The sequence below is a fragment of the Cavia porcellus genome, unplaced genomic scaffold (genome assembly GCF_034190915.1).
Source record: "Cavia porcellus strain 051 isolate PalLab524CR breed Dunkin Hartley unplaced genomic scaffold, mCavPor4.1 scaffold_18, whole genome shotgun sequence".
Classification (NCBI taxonomy): Eukaryota; Metazoa; Chordata; class Mammalia; order Rodentia; family Caviidae; genus Cavia; species Cavia porcellus.
Window position 1 is genome coordinate 22,905,438 of NW_026947501.1, and position 20,573 is coordinate 22,926,010.

The 20,573-nt window shown below is 35.1% G+C and overlaps 1 protein-coding gene across 5 annotated transcripts in view; it reads left to right on the forward strand.

The window, feature by feature from the left end:
- Aplf (aprataxin and PNKP like factor) overlaps positions 1 to 20,573 on the forward strand; it is an 88,683-nt gene that overhangs the window by 31,733 nt on the left and 36,377 nt on the right. For all 5 annotated transcript variants that reach the window (XM_063229539.1, XM_063229537.1, XM_063229536.1 and 2 more), the window contains 2 exons: positions 4,897 to 5,078; positions 13,835 to 14,190. In XM_063229539.1, the coding sequence (XP_063085609.1) occupies positions 4,897 to 5,078; positions 13,835 to 14,190 (538 nt within the window). The remainder of the gene's footprint in view (positions 1 to 4,896; positions 5,079 to 13,834; positions 14,191 to 20,573) is intronic.

Sequence of the window (20,573 nt, forward strand, 5' to 3'; positions counted from 1 at the left end):
TAATGTTATATCTGTTTGTTTTCCTTTAATCTTTAGCTTTCTAGTTTTCTCTCTTCCTTAGGATATTTTTTGTATATGTTTTGAAGTTTCTTTTTCTGTTATTATTGTTAAGCCTATCTAGTGAAGATTTTATAGTATTTCTGTTATGTACTCTGCAGTTCTAAAATTTTCTTTTTTTCAATAATTTCTCTTTAATGAGCATCTCCACTTATGAAATTATTTATACATGTGTTAATGTGTATGTCTATATGACACTTCAGTTATCTCAGTTAATTTCTATTAACTTTTTATGTGGATCACATTTTCTTGTGTATTCTATGTCTAGTGATTTTCTAATGAATAGTGGATGTTACATATGGTGTATTATAGATGCCCTTGATTTTATATTTCTCTGAAGAAATATTTTTATTCCAATAGATAATTAATTTGATGCGGAATTTAGGAGCAGACCAAATGGAGACATGGCACAAGAGGAACTTTAGAAGGCAGCTTTATTACCGTAGCAGGCCGATGGGACTCTCAGTTCCAAGTTATCAGCAGTGATTGGAGTTTTTCAGTCACTTGTATATGTTTTCAAAAGGAAGTTTCCAAAGGCAGATAGCACAATATCCTATGATTGGTTGCACATGTCTTTGTCATTAATTGCTGGCAGAATCTACTCCTACAGAAAGAGCCACTAAAAGAGGTTACTATTGTACAACATAGAGAACGAATCCATCATTGTTTGAGAACAGGCAGAGATGTCCTTATAGTGATAATGCTCCGGGACTTGGAAGCAAGAGAAACATTGCTTCCTGACTGAGCTACCTTGTCTTGCAGTTGGCACTGGACTGTCAAAGCTTGTCATGTTCGTAGCCTTCTAACCAGAGAACAGGCTGTGTCTCCCGGGCTCATCTTTGCAGTGTTAGAAGTGATTAGTACTAAACATACAAGTTTTTAAATTTTCTCTGCATTAAAACAGCTTCTACAAATTAAATTACTTAATTTAATGAAACCTTAATCTGTTTTCTCTGTTGTACATAACAACTTACAGTCTCAGCTTAGTTCTTTCCATTTATAGTATGACTTTTTCCTGAGTTCCTGAGGTTTCCTTTATGAGCATGTAGGTTAGCAATCAGCCAAGGATTTGGTCTGATTTTGTATGTAGGTTTGGGTTCTTGCCCCTTGCGAGCTTCCCTTCCAGGATTTATGTCTAATTTTTGGCTTTTTGGTTACCCTCACACACTGTCTGCTGACCATTTAAAGCTGTAGCTGTCTGCCACCCGTGCGTGTTGGAGAATGCCTGCAGGAAGCAACCGCAGGCTCACAACCCTCACAGGGTGGACTTCGTTTGTCAGGCATGAACTCTTCTACCTCTGCTCTTGTTCATAGTTATACTTCATTTTTCACACATCAATTCTTCCACCTCTATGTTTTGTCTTCAGATAGTTGCTTTTAAAATATTTTGTCCTCAATTTATAATGAGACAATTACATCAAGATATTTGACCGTGTTATGCTAAACATTATATTTTATAAATTAACAGTCAAAATGAATGCATGTTTTAGTTCAAATGTCACTATCCTTAATGATTTTGATATTTATATAATTCACCTAAGAATATTCTGGTAAAGTAGGAGATACAATATGTGTTAAAGGGAATACGGGTTAATTTGGAGAATAAACTTGAGTTATCTACTTAGGGGATTATTTCAGCATAAATTAACAGGTTGTTTGCATGCAAAGGGCAATTTAACTTAGAGGAAAGTAACAGACTAGAAAACAATATTCTAAGAGATATTACCTGCCACACATAGAAAAGATTAAAGATTTTTTAATTTTTTTAGAGCTTTTTAAAAATTGTGTACTGAGTAACACAAAAGATTGTGTTCAGTAAAATTTTTGGATGTTGTAGGTGATGTGTTACAGAAACAAAGTACAAGTAGTTAAAAAAATAGCTCTACTGTCATACAGGAAAGTTTAAATTGAAATAATCAGTTACTATTTTTTGTATGCTAACTCACAAAAGTTAAGCAATTGATAAGAACTAGTCCTGAGAAAAGTGGGTATTGTTGACTGTTGTTGGTAGAAGTGTAATATAATATTTTAAAGCTGTTTGTCAGAATCTATTAAATGTTTTAATATACAGCACACATTGATCCATAAATTACACTTCTAGGTATTCAACACTTAGAAAAAACAGCATTTATATTTTTATGCCTATAACATGTTTAATAAACATATTGGCAAATATATTTGCTTAAACTTAGGAAAAGCTGAGGATGCAGCTGAGGATGAGGGTTAGTTTCTCTGGAGAGTAAGATGATGACTGTACTGCATTTTAATGCTGCTTGTACATAGAATTGAGCTCCACTGTCAGCTCGTGGCTATCACTTGTATCATAGCAGCTCGTGTAAGTACGGTGGTAGTAGTTAAAAATAAACTGACTTATACTACTAGTTAATTTCTTTTATATTTGTCATTTAACTTTACTTATGCTGGTTTTAGAAAAAACTGATACCCTAGATGTAAAACTTTTGAGCCAATTCAACTATTTATTTTATGTATACGTGATGAAGAACACTTTAACAACATCAGAATGGCTTCATTCTTTATAAAAAGAAATGTTACCTTTGGTCTTTAAAAGGAATATTTCTAGGGGATAATTTGGAGTTTTGAATAGCTACTTCAAATATGTACATTTAACTTTAGACTTTTAGTACACATGTGACACTTGGAATGTGATAAAGTACCATTTGGACAGAAGATGTGTCTTATTTAATTTACACTTTATACTTCTCAGCATAGTAAATAATATAAGTGGTTCATAATTTTACTTAGTTTGATTGATTTGTAACTGTTGTTGCATTTGGTCATTTATTGCAGTGAGCTGTCCAGTCCTATTAGTTTTATTCCTGCCAGTTTCCAAAAAGGATATGAAATGCTTTTAATTTAGATTCACAATGAATATTTAAGTAATTTAGGCAAAGTTTAGTTTGTAGAATAGTTTGTTCATAAGTTTTTCTGATAAGTACAACAGCTCCCTTGTACGTAAAGGGACTATATTTCAAGACACTGGTGGACATGTTTAACTACAGATGGTACCAAACCCTATGTATAATATTTTATCCTGTATAAACATACATACATACATTCCTGTATGGTAAAGTTTAATTTATAGATTAGGCACAGTAAGGGATTAGTAACAATAACTCATAATAGAATAATTATTTTGTAATAAAAGTGATATGAAGTGATATGTCTCACAATACGTTATGTTTCACTTTTTCTTGTAAAGGAGATAGTTTGTGGCTTCTCTTTGGCATATCCAAATTGCCAGCGTTACTATTCTTATGCTTTGAGGCTATTATTAAGTAAAATAAGGGTTACTTGAACACAAGCATTGAGAAAGCACAACAGTTGATCTGATAATCAGGAGAGCTATTAAGTGACTGACAATATATATAGTGCAGATACTCTGGACAAAAGGATGGTTCACGTTCACGGGGGAGATGTCGGGCGGTGCGAGATTTTATCATGCTACTCAGAGCACCACGCAATTTACAGTGTATGAATTATTTATCTTTTGAATTTTCTATAGTTGACTGGGCAAATGAAAATGGAAATGAAATTATGGATAAAAGGAGAGTGCTGTGTTGTTTTTTATTGGTTCAGTTGGTATTCCTCTTTGATATAACATGGACAGTATTACACTGGCATTTGTTTTTGAACTTGAAGGATTATTATTTGAATATCATGTGGAACAAGCCAAGTAAACTATAGTCGATAGGCCAACTTTGTCCACTGCCAAATTTGGTAAATAAAGTTGTATTGGAGTATAACCTTCTTCATCCAAGTATGTTTTTCCAGTGACTCCCCATGTTACAAAGGAGATTGAGGGTTGTAGTAGACACTACACAGCCCACAAAGCCTTGAATAGCTACTTGAATAGTATACTTTTCACTTTCTCAGAAAAAGTTTCCTAACTCCTACTAGAGAACATTAAAATATTTGCCTGTCTTTCTCTCAGGGATCCTTTCAATAAAGTTTGTTGATATTCACATTTCATTTACTCAGTAGTATTTATCGAATATCAGTTTTGTATTAGGCAGATTTGTAGGTACTGAAGATGTAGGAGAAAATAGTGAACAAGGCACATGGAATCTTTTCTTTCATGGCGATGCCATTTTAATGGAAAGGAGACCACCAGCTATGAATATTTTCCTCTTAAAACAAGTAGGTCTTTTTTCCTGATAGGAAGGCTCATTAAATTTGTTAATATGATACTGAGAGATTTACCAACTGTGCTGAACTTTGGATGAGTATAGGTGATGTAATGTCCATTATTATCAAGGCTCATTTTCTTCATCATTAAAGTTGGTAAAGGTCATCCTTTTTCATTATTTTGGGCTCTTATCTACATTTAAAATAATTTAAATTGGATTCCTCAATGTACTTGTTAAGGGTTCAGTAATCAGGAAGAGCGATAAAGTGTATTGGGTTGCTCTGTGTCAGATTTTTTTAAAAGAAATTTAATGGTACAATTAAAATCTTTGTAATGTGTCCCTCTATTAGATGGTTTACATACCTTATCTCGTATACTTCTAGTACATCCAAGAGTTCCAGCTTTGTAGTGTAAACCAAAATTTAGCAAGATGAGACAAAACAGTTAAAACATGGAGCTCCCATTGGCATTTTGGCCTGGCAAACTGGGGGGCTGAAGCTCGTGGTGGTTTGCTGCTTAATGCTTTTTGAGATTTGTAAATGACCTGTTTTCAAGTTAGCATTAATATGAGTGAAACTTTAATTTTAATTTTACTTTTTTAGTTTTTTATTTTTGATATGGGATTTTAATATTTGAAGATACAGATGATAATTTTGTTTTTCTTCATATGTGTGTGTTTGTGTGTTCTTAAGATAACAGCATAATCCAGGGAAGTGGGAAAGAAGGAATCTGCAAAGAAAAAACTCAGAAAAACATAACACAGCAAGGAAGAAAGCGAATTTCATCAGGAAATTCAGAAAGTGTAACTGGTGGACAAGATGCAGGAAAAAAGTGCAAAGATACTGCTCAAGAGGACTCTGATGTTTCATCCAAGGTGATTTTTAGTTCATCATTTGATTGTTTTATCAAATGTTTTAGGTAGGAATTAATTATATATTGCATACATTAAGGAGACCAAAACTGTGATTTGTTAATGAGTTTATGAAGATAAAAACCAGTTTACATAAGCTAATCTTTACTATATGGATTAGTATTTGCATTTCAGAAAACAATGCCATTAACTTTAGAAATTTTAAGACTGAAAAAAATGGTGATCTCTTTCCTTTTGTCATAATTTGTCAAATTTGTCACCTTTATTCTGAAAATCTCTCTGCTTCTATTCAATTGGTCATTTAAGGACTACATTACCATGTTTTTCTTGCTAAGTATGAAGAGAACAAATGATGGATAAGTTCTTAATAATTGGTTGCAAGATCACTTTTGTAGTGATCCTACTAGTATTCATAGCTCTTTCCTTTCTTCTTTCAGGTGTTACTACCTCTCTAGAATGATTGGTGTTTCCTAACATTGGATATTTAAAGAAAATGAGACCTTTTTGTTGTTCTCCAGAAAGATGGTTGAAAGTGATAGTTTTCATAACCCTTGTGTCTTAGTTACTTTATGCTCGTCGCTGAGACAAAATACCTGAAGCCCAAAGTTGGGAAAGGAAAGTTTCATTTCTTACAGTTTTTGGAGGTTTCAGTCCACACTCAGTCGGCTCCAAGACAGGCAGGCATGGCTGGGCTGCAGTTCATGGCGGCCGCCAACAGCAAACTCCAACCAGCAAAGAGGAAAACACACCTTCTTCCTGCCATTACATCACATCCTGGCTCCACCCCTATGTGGGTGGAGCACTGACACCATCAATCCAAGCACTATACAATGAACCATCACATATGAACAATGCAAACTCATGAGGCCTGGGGGAAATAAACATAAACCATGACACCTTGTTAGACCATTGGCTGAGGTTTGTAAGTTCCCTTTCTTTTTAGTCTTAGGAAGAGTCAAAGGCCTAGGGTGTTGGTCCAAGATACTCAAGATATTTGTGATGTTTTGATGATACCGTGGAAGTGTGTACAGTCAGGTCCTAGGAAAGCCTAAGCTGTTCTTGGCTGATTGCTTTTTATTCTGGCTTCTGTCTAGATGTCTCCCAGAGCCTCATGCAGTCATATGTGGGGCTTTTCAGAGTTGGCTAAATCTAAAATGTGTGATTCGGGGTTAAGTATGTGATGCTGAGATAAGCGTGATGACTAAACTGGTCCACTGATGGGTCTGGCATCGTTCTAGGTGCGGATAATGTGAAGGCTCGCCTTGGGGGGAGTGGTCATCACTCTTGAGGGCACGCACCTGGATAGAACACACGGCCCCGAGCAGGGCTGCTGTCGTTCTTTGCTGCTTGTCGCTCACTTTTTGCTGCTTTTGTTACCTTCTGCCTGCCATGAGCTTTTTCTCCTCTGTGATGCCCCTCTGCCCTGCCTCCCTGCATTGGAGCCAGCCAGCTATTATCTGAAACTGTTATAAACTGTGATCCAAACTAAAATTTCCTCCTTTAACTTGGGTGTTGGATATTTTGTCTTAGCAATGAGAAAATGTCACTAAGACCCTTTCTTAGGGCTTCTATGCCACATTTACCTCTTGTAGCTCAGGAGAAGCAGAATTGAAGCTTTTATGGCCCTTTATGCAGGTCTTCTTGGTATTGTCAGGGGCAAGACTGAGGCTGACCTGAGAAGGGCCTTTCCACAGTTCTCCATCCATCTCTGCTCAGATTCAGTCTCTGTCTTAACTCTGGAAAAAAAGCTGGTCCTCAAGAGATGGCTAAGATGCAGAACATGTGTGTGTGAAAATTAAATGTGAGAGGATACGGTAGGTTGGGCTCATCATCTATCTGGTCTGATAGCAGGAGGTTACCATTTACAAAGAACTCAGAACAGTTTGGCAAGGCCTGCAGAGTAGACTTGGGTCAGTTTACATAGAATCAATTATATATTCTTAGGGAAGAGTAAGAAAAGAAGTCCCAAGTAGAGACAGAAATCGTCTTCTGTCATTAGGCTCTCTTTTGACTCTTGCTCTGTGAGTCTTTTGTATCCATAGTTTCTCAAATAAACTCTCCCATTTTAATGTGCCTTCAAAGTTGAGAACTACTAACGGTATAGTTTATGGTGCCTTTGAGGAAAATGAGGCCCGAGATTACTAGGAGCCTTAAGCCTCTAATCTGAGTCTTTTCATTTTGGGTATAATTGATTTTTCAACAATGTATATTAGATTATGTGCAAGAGTTTTGTGACTCCAGTAACTTTTCTACATGAAGATAATTACTTTGAAGTAGTTACTTTTCCTCTTTTTTATGTTTTTCTGCAACTCTTTACAGTTATGCATTGTCTAATTTAGGAATAAAAATGAAGGCTCATGAATTGACTCTCAAACAGGATAGTTGCTGTGGTTTAAATGCTTTTGTCCTCTAAAGATTCATGTTAAAACTTAATCCTCAATACAACCATGTCGGGAGGTGATTCACTCCACAGGATACCTTGTGCGCACACTCCTGTGAGTGTGTTAAGGCCACTCTGACGTGGGCTTGCCAGAGTGAGTTTGCTCCTTTTGCTTCTCTGCTGTGTGAGGGCACAGTATTCTTTCCCTCTTGCCTTTCACCTTCTGTCAGTGAAGAGACAGTAAAAAAGGCGCACACCAGATGCCAGCACCTTGATCTTGGGCTTCCCACATTCCAGGGCTGTGAAAGAATAAATTTCTGCTCTTTATAAATGACTGAGTTTGTGGTATTCTGTCATAACAGCACAAAATGGACCAAGACAAGGGTGTTTCTATTGATAATCTAATTAGAAGTCTACTGCAAATGACAGAAGGGACCCTGACACAACTAAAGCATAATGGTTTTTGTGAAAAGTATCCATGTCTGTTGCCAGCAGAACATTTAGTGGCTTAACCCAATAATGATTTATTATTTCTCTCAATTGCATGCATCACATGGGCTCATTTGCTTTTGATGTCAGCTGGGATTCATTTAACTCCTCTAGTACCACGTGCTTTTGGTGTCAGCTGGATTAATTTCGCTCCACTGGCTAGATGCAGTAATGGTAAATCTTTCAGAGCTTTCAGTGATATAAACAGTCATTGTGCCAAAGGATCAACTCTACTGCCTAAAGCATTCAAGATGGCTTCAGTCATGACTGGTGCTTCAGCAAGGGCTGATGGAGTAACTGAGATCTGCGTGGTTTTGCTCCCTCCATGTACCGTTCACTGATCTAGACACAGCCTTAACCAGGCAGCTGAATCCCGAAAGGAGGCAAATAGCTGCTTGCAGATCTTTTAAGGCCTAGGACTGGAACTGGTGTAGTGTTACTTCTACTACATTCGCGTGATTTGAACAAGTTACCAGGTTCCAAGTAAATAGGACAGCAGGTAGAAGAGCAAAGAAGATAAAAATAGGAGTTGAAAATTCCTAATCCAAAAATTCAAAATATCTCCCCTAAACCCCTACCAGAAACTATCACAACAACAGCAGCAACAGCAAAACAACCATCTGAAATCTGAAATGCTTTTGATCTCAAGCATTTTGAGTAAGTTATGACACTGAAACAGTCAAGGAATAAAGGGCATCTGGGCTGGGACTGTAACTAAGGATAGTGAGGAACCATTGGATTAGAAAAATACCTAAGAAGTAAAACTATAGCACTTTTCTCTCAGATCTGGAGAACATGAGGGAAAGAAGGAAAGACAGACTTCCAAATTTCCAGGAAGGACGAATGTATATATTGTGTTGGTAGAAACTATGGTAGAGAGCACAAAGACAGTATTTCAGTTTTGATGTTTAAGATTGAGGTGCATAGAATATTGAGGAAGAAATTCTTACATAGTGCTTCAATATGTGAACATGAACCTTCAAGAATGAAATTGTGGCCTGAAATCTGGGTTCTTTTAGTCAGTATCATGTAAATTTTGATGGCATTATTGCAGGACTTTTAAGGTAGTTTAGCCCAGGCATTCTTGCCAAGGGCAGCTTAGAAACAATAACGGATTATTTCACTGAGTTTATATTAAAGAGAAATTCTTTATCCTGTGGTTGTAGAACATTAAAACTTCAGATGGTTGAGGTGTTGGAGAGGACTTGTTGGGCAAGACCATTCTAGCTATCTCCAAGGTCACTTCTCACCAGCTACATGGCCCTTGGTCCCTGAGCTCCCTAATGTTACTTACCAGGAAGCTGGGCCATAACACCTAGCTTCCTAACACTAAAAGGAACTGTCAATACAATTCAGATTTTTGTATTTTGATGAAATATTTCAGACAATATTTCACATGTCATTTTTAGAGTCTAGGTGGACTTTATTGCAAAATTACAGATCTTCAAGTGTGTGTGAGAAAGAGAATACCAAGCATAAAGTTGAGGAAGTACCAAAACAGCAGTTACACTGAATGAGGCCTCAGGTTACATTTATGTGATCAACTGAGTTTTTCAAGGAATAGCTCATTTTTTTGGAAGTCATTTTTCTTTTACAAATAAAATGGGCTGTGTTTGCCTGCTTCAGAGGAAGTAGATCCTCATTCGCTCCTGTTATTTACTCCCAAAGCCTCTGGCAGTCGTAGTTTTTTTGGACATGGCTGAATCTAGAGTATATTATTGATTTGTAATGCAATGCTGAGACTAAGGGTGAATTGCTGGGTCAGTCCATTGTTTAGATTGGCACTGCCCTAGTCCTAGGTAGGCTGGTTACAATATAAGGGACAGAAAGAGGCTTGTCTTTCCTTTAGGATTGCTTTTTCTGTCTTCCGCTGTCATGAACTGTTGCCCCTCTGCCATATGCCACCCTGCTTTGGAGCAAGCCGATTATGGACTGAAACCTCCACAAACTGTGAAAAATAAGCTTTTCCTCTTTTAACTTTGGGTATCAGGTATTTTGTTTCAGCAAAGAGAAAAGTAACTAAGTCAACTCCTTAGATATCTCTGTTCTGAGACTGTGACCATCCCTTAATCCATGATCTGGACTATGCATGGGCCTTATCAACATGCTCAGAAAATGTTAGTTTTTGAACTAAAGTTTGAAAGATTGTATGAATCTTATATGTAGCTAATGACTTAAGAAAGTGAAGGGAGAAAAATGTTTTCTTTGCTTTTTGAATCTGCCTGTCTCCTGGGTTTCTAATAACTTTCTGCCTAACATATAACATGTTGTTATGGTTTAGATCCAAAATGACCCCCAAAACCTCTTGTGTTTAGAAGGTGATCATGTGAGTACTGTACCTGAGTGGCTGTTAGGAGGTGGTATCTCATCTAAAGAGCAGGATTCTGGGGGAGTGACCTGGTAGCGCATAGCTCTCTTCCTGATACTTCCCTTTACTTCCTGCTTCCTGGCTGCCATGAATTGAGTAGCTTTCCTTCCCTAGACCATTCTGCCATGCCTTCCTGCCTTGAAGGCTGCAAACGAAATAAACCTGTCTTCCTTGATTGTGGTTGTTAGGTAATTTGTCCCAGTGGTGAGAAAATAAGTCATGTAGTTTTATATTGTGGGAAATGTGGCCACTCCGTCATGAATCTTCATCTTTCCACTAAATCCTTGACATTTTCATTTAGTCTTAAGAAATAATCAATGTGCAAGAAAAAAAGTGGAGTGGTTTTTCCTTCACTTGCCGTAGTTTTCCCTCTTACCGTTCAGACTTGCTGTAGGTCATGAGCTTTGTGACGGGCACACTGAATTTATGTCTCAGCAAACTGACAAATCACTGGATGTAATGGATTTGGGGGATCATTTATAAATAATTAAAATAATGAATTTTAAATTCTTGAATGCCAAGGGCCTACTCTATAGCAGTGTTTCATGGAGTTCCATAAAGAACATTGTAAATTCCAGCTTTTGTGACTCTTAAAATACATTTGAGAACTCCTGATCCATAGTACTGTAATGATACGTGACTTTAACATTTCTTGCTCTTTGAAAATAACACACTAAACATATTCCTTGTGAAGATTTAAAGTTTTTTTAAAATAAGACAAATTCTTTTTATTTTATGCAAGTAGAGTGAGTTGAACTGTGATGGTATATATTTCATTTCTTTTCTTTGGTTTTTCTTTCTTTTTTATTGTTTCTGTGGGTTGAACCCCAGATGTGATGCATGCTAGGCTGGCACTCTACAAATGAACTACATTCCCAGCCTAGTTTTTAGTTTTAAAATAACATAATAATGTATGTTCATTGTCAAAAGTAAAATACTCAGAAGCATGTGGAATAAAAAGTGAGAACTTGCCTTATCCCTTGATCTCACATCATTTATAAAGCTGTTCTTTTGGATTTACACAAGTAGATGTAAATATATCAGGCATTTTTTAAAAAGATAAGTGGTGTCAGAGTATAATTCTTGTTCTTGTTTAGTTAAAAAAAATCCTTAGATATGTCATTATTATTTCAGTGTCTACATGCTTCTTAATAAGAATGTATTCTAATTTTTTAACTGCTTTTAAAAGTTTATCTGATTTTCCTTTTCTACAGTAAATATGACAGGTTTTTTTTTAAATCGGTACCGGGGATTGAACTCACGACCGCCTGCTTGCAAGGCAGGTGCTTACGTCGCTGGCTAAATCCCCAGCCCCAAAATGACAGGTTTTTGAGTAGGATTTTTTCTGTGTTTTTAGTACTGAGTCCACATGCTGAGAATAACAGTACTAAACATAGGTACTGGCAAGGCTGGTCCTAATACCATGAGAAACCATGGGAACTCCTTCGTTGTTGTGTGTTCAAGGAAAGAATTCAGGAAAGACATGTGAGCAGCTGTATAAAGTATAGGTAGAGTTTGTGTTAGATTTTCAGAACAGTAGACATGAAAGTAGGTAAGTGTCAACATGACTTAAGGTTCAGCTATATTGTATGATTATATTAATCTTCAAGGAATATCGTTTCTTTCCTGCAAGATCATTTTTCTTTTACAAAGAAAATGGAGCTGTTTTGACCAACTTCAGGGAGAAGAAGGTTCCTACTTACTCCCTAGATGAGCTGTTTGAATTTAGTTTTGAGACCTTGAGATATTTTTTAAACCCTAATTTATGATCTGGACTTCTGAATTTTATATAGCCCTGTACCTTATCAGCATGCTCAGAAGGGTTACATTCTCTAGGGGTATAGCTTGAAACCATAACCTCGTTTGGATTTATCTACAGCTAATGACTAAGAAAATGGAGGAAAGGGGAAACAGTATCTCGTGTCTCTTTTTTATGTAGCCTCCAGGTGCTTAACTCCAGGCCTGCTAACATCAAACTTCCTGCCCACCAGTATCCCATGTTTGAAAGGAGGGCCATCGCCCATCTTCCTCAACTGTGAGAACCAAGTCTATAGAGCTTATTGAAAGATTTGAGAAGTGTTTACCATTCCATCTCCAGGCTTTAGACAAAAAGAACCAAGGAGTCATGATGTTAGTGTAGAGGAGATCAGTATTTGTAAAGAATACTACTTCCTCTCGTTCTAAAATGAGGAACAGCTGTTAAAGAGAATTACTTGTGAGTTTGAAAACGCCAACAGGAACAGAAAACGTGTTTTATGCTAGTAGATTTACTGATCTACCCATGGCTGAACTGGAAAAAGGAAAACTAAGAGCTGTGCCAGTAGGGAACTGTCAAGTGGGCGGCAGGTCAGGCTTGCTCATTTCCCTTCTAGAGCTCCAGTTGCTGGTGTGTGCCAGGGGTCCCTCCAGTGGAGGACAGTGAGCCTGGGGTGTAGTTGAGCATCTTGGAAGCAGAGTGTATGGTTCTGGATTTGGCATGAATGCCACCAGAGGCCAAGGGTAAGCTCCAAGAGACAGCCAAATGAGTACTTTTTCTGTAGTTTATCTGTTATTATATAGAATCAAGACCTAGATTCCATTTATAGGGTTATTAATCAGTTTGAGTATTTTGATGTCATGTGCTGTTTTTTAAAAATTAGATAATTAGTTTAAAAGAAGTTATTTTAATAATATCTTCAGAAATTTGAGCTATTTTATAAGTAACATCAAAACTAGCCCTTTCCAGCAGGCAGCCAACATATAAATCATTACTTAAAATGGAAGTGAACGTCCGTGTGCATCTGGTGTGCTATCATCATGTCCTAGACATGGTTACCAGTAGGACTGCTGTTTATCTGAGAAGTTTCTACTCTGCAAGAAATAGAAGTCATTAAGAGCTCATTTTTAACAAGACTAGTCTTACTATTTATGCTGGTGATAAGTGGAAATTAAACAGATTCTACAGTGTTAATGAGAATCTTTATTTGGTTTAAAGCACCTAATCCTGTTAAGCAGAAACTTTTATTTAAACCATTTCAAAAGAAACATGCTTTGTTTTTCAAATTGATCACATTCTACCTTCATGAAAATTTTTTATCAGCATGGAATAGTTTTGTCATTCAACTATAGGGAAAAATCGCAATTATATTTAGAGGTTAGTATATTTCATTAATGTATAAGAAATTATAAGGTCAGTACATAGTAAGAGCATGATGAATTGTTGAACATTAAAATTTAAGAGCTGTTTTGAGGAGAGATTGTGTTCAAATGAAATCACATTTTAACTTATGTTTGTGTATATTTCTTCTTGATATTTTTTCAGTGAATGACATGATTGTAAAGGTTTATTACAACTGTAAATATAATTTATAATAACTGCAAATTGTTTTAAAACTAGGGACAGAGAAAATAGTGGTATTTTTCAATAACTAAAATGTGAATCTTGAAGCTTTAAAAATTTATACTCCATGGATCTTGTATTTTCACTCATGCTTAAAAGTATGTATATTTTAAAAACATTTCATTTATTTTTCATTTTTATAGGAAATGTCACAGTCATTTTCTGCAACCACATTAAGTAATCCAGATATGCATACTTTGAAGATTAATACACAGAGAAATGAAATTCCAGTAGTGAAGCTTGGTAAGATTTCTGAGCATAAAAACATGACTGAAGGAACTCTAAATAAAGAAGACAAGGCAGGAAGCTTTCCTGAGACTTCTTCTAGTGTCCAAGGCAAGTTATTCCACAGCGAGTCTCAGAGATCTCATCCTAAGTCCAACTGTGAACCTTCCAGTTCTGAAACTTTGCAGGCAAAGGCATCTGATTCACTTCTACCAAGTTCACAAGAGAACAAGATCAAGAGGTCCTCCTGCATGTATGGAGCAAACTGCTACAGGTAAAATGAAATTACGAGTAGCATATAATTCCATTATTTCAACAACATGTAGCTGAGTATATAAAACCTGGAGCGTATTAAAAGCACCTAATAAAGTCCTATTGGCCTACATGTTAGGAGCTTTACCATGTTTTTCCTGGCTTGTACTTTCTCAGTATAGATTCTAGCAAATCTTGCCAGATGCTTTTAAGATGCAATGGGGAATTAAATGTTTTATATGTAGACATGCTGACTAATGAAAGGATGTGCATACTGTAGAATCCAGACTTCAAAATTGAATCACTCAGACTTAAATACCTGCGTATTTAATGTCCTAACATTAGAACAAAGTTTTCATAAGGAGTTGTATAGTCTAAAACTTAGGTACATTTAGATTGTGTTTAGGTAGCTTATTATATTTCTGTGTTGCCTGTTTTTGTAGTGGTACTTTGAATAACCATCGTATCTTCTAAAATAACTGACTAAATACTTTAGTGGCACATTTTGGTAGTTTGTTGATTATGCATAAATGGTGTTATTTACATCACATACTTTGATAATTTTACATTCACATTTTTTCTCTTTTAAAATGCATTATCATCTTAGTGCTTGACATACCATATTTTTCAATTTTAACAGTTCTAATTGTTGCATTTATGCCCAATTATGTCTGTTTGCAATAGCCTTAGTACATTTGGAACATAAAATAAAAACCTGCAGAATGAAAGTATATAAACTTTTATTACTTTTGATTTTTAATATGACAGACTGGGTGGATTAAACAGCACAATTGTATTTTCTCATAGTTCTGAAGGCTGAAATTCCTTGATTAAAGTGGTGACATGTTGATTTCTCCTGAGACCTCTGTTACTGACTTAAAAATGCGAACTTTTTCATGGTGTCCTCATGTAGTCTTTTGCCTGCTTAGTACCTCCCTAGTAGCTCTTTCTCATTGCATAAGGCTACCAGTTTTATTGGATTAGGGTCTACTCTATGACCTCATTTTCTCTTTTTGTTTATTTCTTTGGTTAATTGAGACAAAGTCTCTGTATGTCATGCTGGCCTTGAGCTTATAACAATCTTCTGCCTCTCAAGTGCTGGGATTACAGGATTACACCACACCCAGCTTCATTTAATCTTAATTATTTTTTTAAAAGCAATCTAAATATAGGGGATTAGAGCTTCAACGTAAGAATCTTTTGGGGGACACAATTCAGTCCCGGGTAGTATTGAGTACTAACATTTATCTTTGTTAAAAGGTCATTAAATGTTTTACCAAGCTCATATTCATTCATATTTGATAAAGATACATGTTAGTGTAAATCAGTCCTGATTATAAATACTTTAATTTTCCCTAATTTGGTGTACATAATTATGACCTGAAAAACTATTTAACACCTAAATCTTGAAAATAAATTATTTATATTTATAACAAAAGGGGAAATGACATATTGATTTCTTGTTATGTATGAACATTTTAAAAATAACTTTCTTTTCAATGCTACTGCTTTAGTTCATACTGATGTCCTTTTGGGACAAGTGAAGAATTACCTGTCTCCATACTTTCCCCCAAGTTTACTTCCTTTTTCTTGCCTCAGTGATTTGGCTAAGGAAAACAAAAATGAAAATGAAGGGTGGAGGGAGTCCAATTAAATTATTTTGCGGTGCAGAGTGAGCATCTAAGCTGAGTTTCCTCAGCATGGGTCAGAAGGCCGAAGCCCTCTGATCTTCTGAGTCAGTCCTGCTATTTTATGTCCCTGGGGCTTGTCATTCTTTTCATCTTGCTTCTGTTGCTTAGAAACCCTGCTCATTTTCAGTCCTTTCTGAGTCCTTTTCTGATATTTCTGTCCTGACATTTCTGTGTTCTTTTAATCTGCTCATTCTCTATTCTACACAACCTTTTTTTTACTCAGACTGTTTCTTTTTTTTTTGTTAAATCTAATATTTAGTATTTGATTTCAAGTTATTTATTTATATGTTTTGTTTCAATACAGACAGAACATTATTTCTAAGGTTAGTCTTACTCAGTCCTTCCTATCAATTTCCAATCTGTATTTCCACAACAAATTTCTATATTGAATTTTATATCTGGGTATGTACCAGTAAAACTCACAAAAATCTCAAATTCAACATTTCTAGAGCAACTGCATCTTATTTCAACCTGTGTGAAATAGTAAGAACATTATACCATCTAGCTTTGTTTGTATGAGCTATTGTTTCCAAAAAACAAAAAATGTTTGAAGAGTTTACTCTTTTAGGGCAATAAATATTTCCACTTAGTATTGTATTTTCCATTAGTACTGTAAACAGGTTTTAAAAATCAGACATAAATTGAATTGTCTCTTATAGCACATATGAAATGTATTCCTTAATTATAACTTGTAGCTTTTATCTATAAAAGGTCACATAAATGGTCTAAGGATTAATGGTATATATTGTAATGTTTTTACTTCTGTTAAAGGTGAAGCATCTTGTTAAAGACAAAACAACTAGAAATGCTGAACACTCACATCTGAAAACATCAAGGCTCCAAGACTTTGACTCTCCCTTTCCCATTGTGACAGTTGCCAAATGTTTGATGTTACCTGAGGGCTAAGAGGCCAAGCAGAGTTTTGGAGAATCTTGTGGGGCTTTGACAACATAAATAGATTTCAGTTTTTACCAAGCAGGAGAGGCCCTGAATATTGAAGCACAGATACCTAGAGGGAAAACGTGAAAATAAATATGAATGTTGACTATACTGAGCAAAATTTATACAACATGTAAAACATGCGAAAAAAAATTTTTTGGTACGTGCTTACAGTGCATGATGTTTACATTTTTGTGTGGAATTGATATGTGTTCATAACACATTTTTTCATCTCCTTTTTCCTACAAGTTATAATTAAGAAATATATTTCATATGTACTAATAAGAGATAATTCTTATGTCTGATTTTTAAAATGTTTATAGTACTAATGGAGTATGCAGTATTAAGTATCATTCAATTCTTTCAAGTTTTCAAATTGAATGGCATAAGATTGTCTTACAGTATTCTCTCACTATCTTTCTATCTTTTCAATGTCTGGAAAAATTTTAGTGATGTCCTCTATGTTTGTTTTCCATACTGATAATCTGTTCCCACACCATCCTGCTGCCTTTTCGCTCTCTGTCTTGTTTTTCAGCCTTTCTAGAGATTATTCATATTGTTAGTCTTTTAAAGGAAGCAAGCTTTGGATTTTCCGTTGTATGTCTTTTTTCATCACTTTTTTTCTACCCCTTTATTGTTTCCTTCTATGCTCTTTAACTTGCTGTGCCTTTTCTAAATTCTTAAAAGTGAAAGCTTGGATCATAATTGTGAGTCTTTTTTGTTTTCTTACGTGTGCATTTAAGAATAACGGTCCTCATTATTAATTGGGGATATTTGATTTCTTTAAATACAATGTAATGTGATTACTTACCTGAGTTTAACTCTACCATCTTTTACTATATTGCTTTTTCTGTTTATCTAGTATGTTATGTTTCTGGGTGAAAAGAAAAACACTTCTATTTACTTATAAAACATCTTAAATTTAAGGACACATAGAGTTTGAAACTTTAAAAATGAAGAAAAATTATAAACTCTAACTGAAGAAGAGCTTGTGTATCCATGCTAATGTAAGATAAAGTTAAATTTAAGGAAGAAGCATTAGAGCTGAAGAGGGTACTATGATTTGACTATGTCCGCCAGTATTTATGTGTTGGAAAATTAGCCCCTGGGGTGGCAGTGTTGGGACAGGAAGCAGAGCGGGAAGTGATTGGATTATGGAGAAATGGATTATTGTCTTTTTGTGTGAATGAGTTCTTGCTCTCATGGTACTATACTCTTATTACTGCAAGAGTGGGCTGCTATAAAGCAAGTCCATTACTTGTATTTTCTCTCCTCTGCGAGTGAATGTGTACAGAACAAATTCATGTATCTGTATGTATGTGGGATCCTTCCCAAAATGGATACAAATAGAAATGTAAAATCAAAATAGTCCCATATGTATTAAAAATAAATTCATAATGAAATGCAATATTCTGTCACTAGGAAAGTATGGGCCCAGATTGCATCACTGGTGACTTATGTTGAAGAAGAATAACTAACTGTATGTGTGTGTGTGTAGATATATATAATTTCAGAAAGAATATCTTCTACCATATTTCATGAAACTAGTAAAATCTAATAAGGTTATAGAGTCAAAATCCTAAATAATATTGATTTGATTTGATTTCAGCTATATAGTAAAAGAATACTTTTACTATAACACAACAGTTATATTTATTTTAAATTTGACTTATACAAAGTTGGTTTAATATTTATGTATTTTTTACAATATCAACAGGTTGTGTTTGTGTACTAGGGGTATTAATGTACTAGTGTGCAATATTAAAGTATGCTGTAGCATGCCACAGAGTGGGATGCTTAAACAACAAAAATTTATTTTCTCACAGTACAAGAGGCCAGAAATACTTTGTCAGGGTGTTAGCAAGTTTGGTTTCTTCTGAGATCTCTCTCCTTGGCTTATAGATGTCTGATATCTCCCTCTCTGCCTTTGCTTTTGACTTTTCCTCTGCACTAACACCTCCCTTGTGTCTCTCTTTCATCTTATAAGAATACCAGTCAAATTGGATTAGGGCCTTACCCATTTGACCTCATTTAACCTTAATTATATCTTTAAAGGCTCCGTTTCCAAATACGGTCATTAGGGTATAGGTCCTCCTCCATATGAGGAGGGACACAGTTCAATCTGTAAACCAGATTAAAAGAGAAAAATCATGACGATCATCTTAGTATACAAAATCATTTCATAAAATTTAACATTCCATTTATGAAAACCATTCTTAGTGTACAGAGCTAGAAAAACTTAGTTCAATAAAGAATATCTACAGAAACTAAGAATTTGATATCATACTTAATTGTGAAATATTGAAAATTTCCCATGATGTTAGGAATTAAACTATGCCTACTATTGCCACTTTTATTCAACATCATAATAGAGATCATAGCTAATACAGTAAAGCAAGAAAAACAAATAACTTTTATGGGTTGGAAAGGAAGAAATAAAACTATATTTAAAATGACTGTAAAACAAACAATTCTGAATAATTTTCAGATAAGTTATTTACATTAATAAATGAATTATAGCTTAGGAACAGATTCATAGTAATATTTCAAAGTAAATATATTTCTATAACATTTACAGTGATCTCAAAAGCTTAACTAAATAGGACTAAATCTAACCAAACATACAAAACATATATGATGATTATAGTGGGACATTAAGTAAGCCTTAAATAAATAAGAAATATATCATGTGTATATGAGAAGACTCAATGTTGTGAATATATAATTTACCCAAAATTGTCTTATACATTCAAAGCAATCTTTTATCAAATTCCTTTAAGGTGTGTATGTGTGTGTGTGCGTGTGTGTGTGTGTGTACTGACAAACTGACTTTACAACAAATTACTACAGGACCTACCTAGAATACAGAAATAGTTCTCAAGTTCGCAAATTTGTTGTTTGTTTGTTTTTGTCTTTTTCTTTTTTATCGGTACCGGGGATCGAACTCGCGACTGCCTGCTTGCAAGGCAGGCGCTTATGCCGCTGAGTCAAGTGCAAATTTGAAAGGCTTGCACATAGTAAGCTGTATAGTATTATTACAAAGATAGACAAGTAGTACAAAATAATAGTCTGTACCCCAACTTGCACAGCTGTTTTTATAACAAAAGTGCCATTGGGGATCCAGAGGTTAAGCATCATGAACTTTATATCAGTGATATTTGTTAATATTCATATGAAAAATAATAAATATTAATTTCTGCTTCCTAACCAAAAAAAAAATCTTCAGATGGATTTAAAAAGTTAAAACATACAACAAAAGTGTTAGCAGATAACTGTGGAAAATATAAGCATGGTAAAGGGGCAGCAGATTTCCTGAGTGTGATAATCATAATCCGTAACCCAGTTGATCAATTAAAGAGTGTTAAAATTACTGTTTTAGTTAAATTGAAATGTAATCTTAAAAGGATGAAATGATAAGCTGTAAAATATATGAAATGTTTGCTCTAGATATATCAAAGGAGTTTTATTCAAAATAACTGTCAATAAGATGACTGACACTTCAGTAAAGAAAAAGATCAAAAGAGGTTCTCCAAAATAGGCCGTGAAGCACATAGGAAGGTTTTAATGATTATTAGTCATTAGGTAAACACATATTAAAGCACAATGCTACAGGGCCTGGTTTGGCAAACTTTTTAAAGGGCCATAAATAAATATGTCTGACTTTTGACCATATAGTCTTTGTTGCAACTGTTTGGCTTTGATGTTATAGGGCACAAGCAAGTACATTTAGACAACACAGGCAGTGAAGATGTCAGCACCACCCAAATTAATCTGT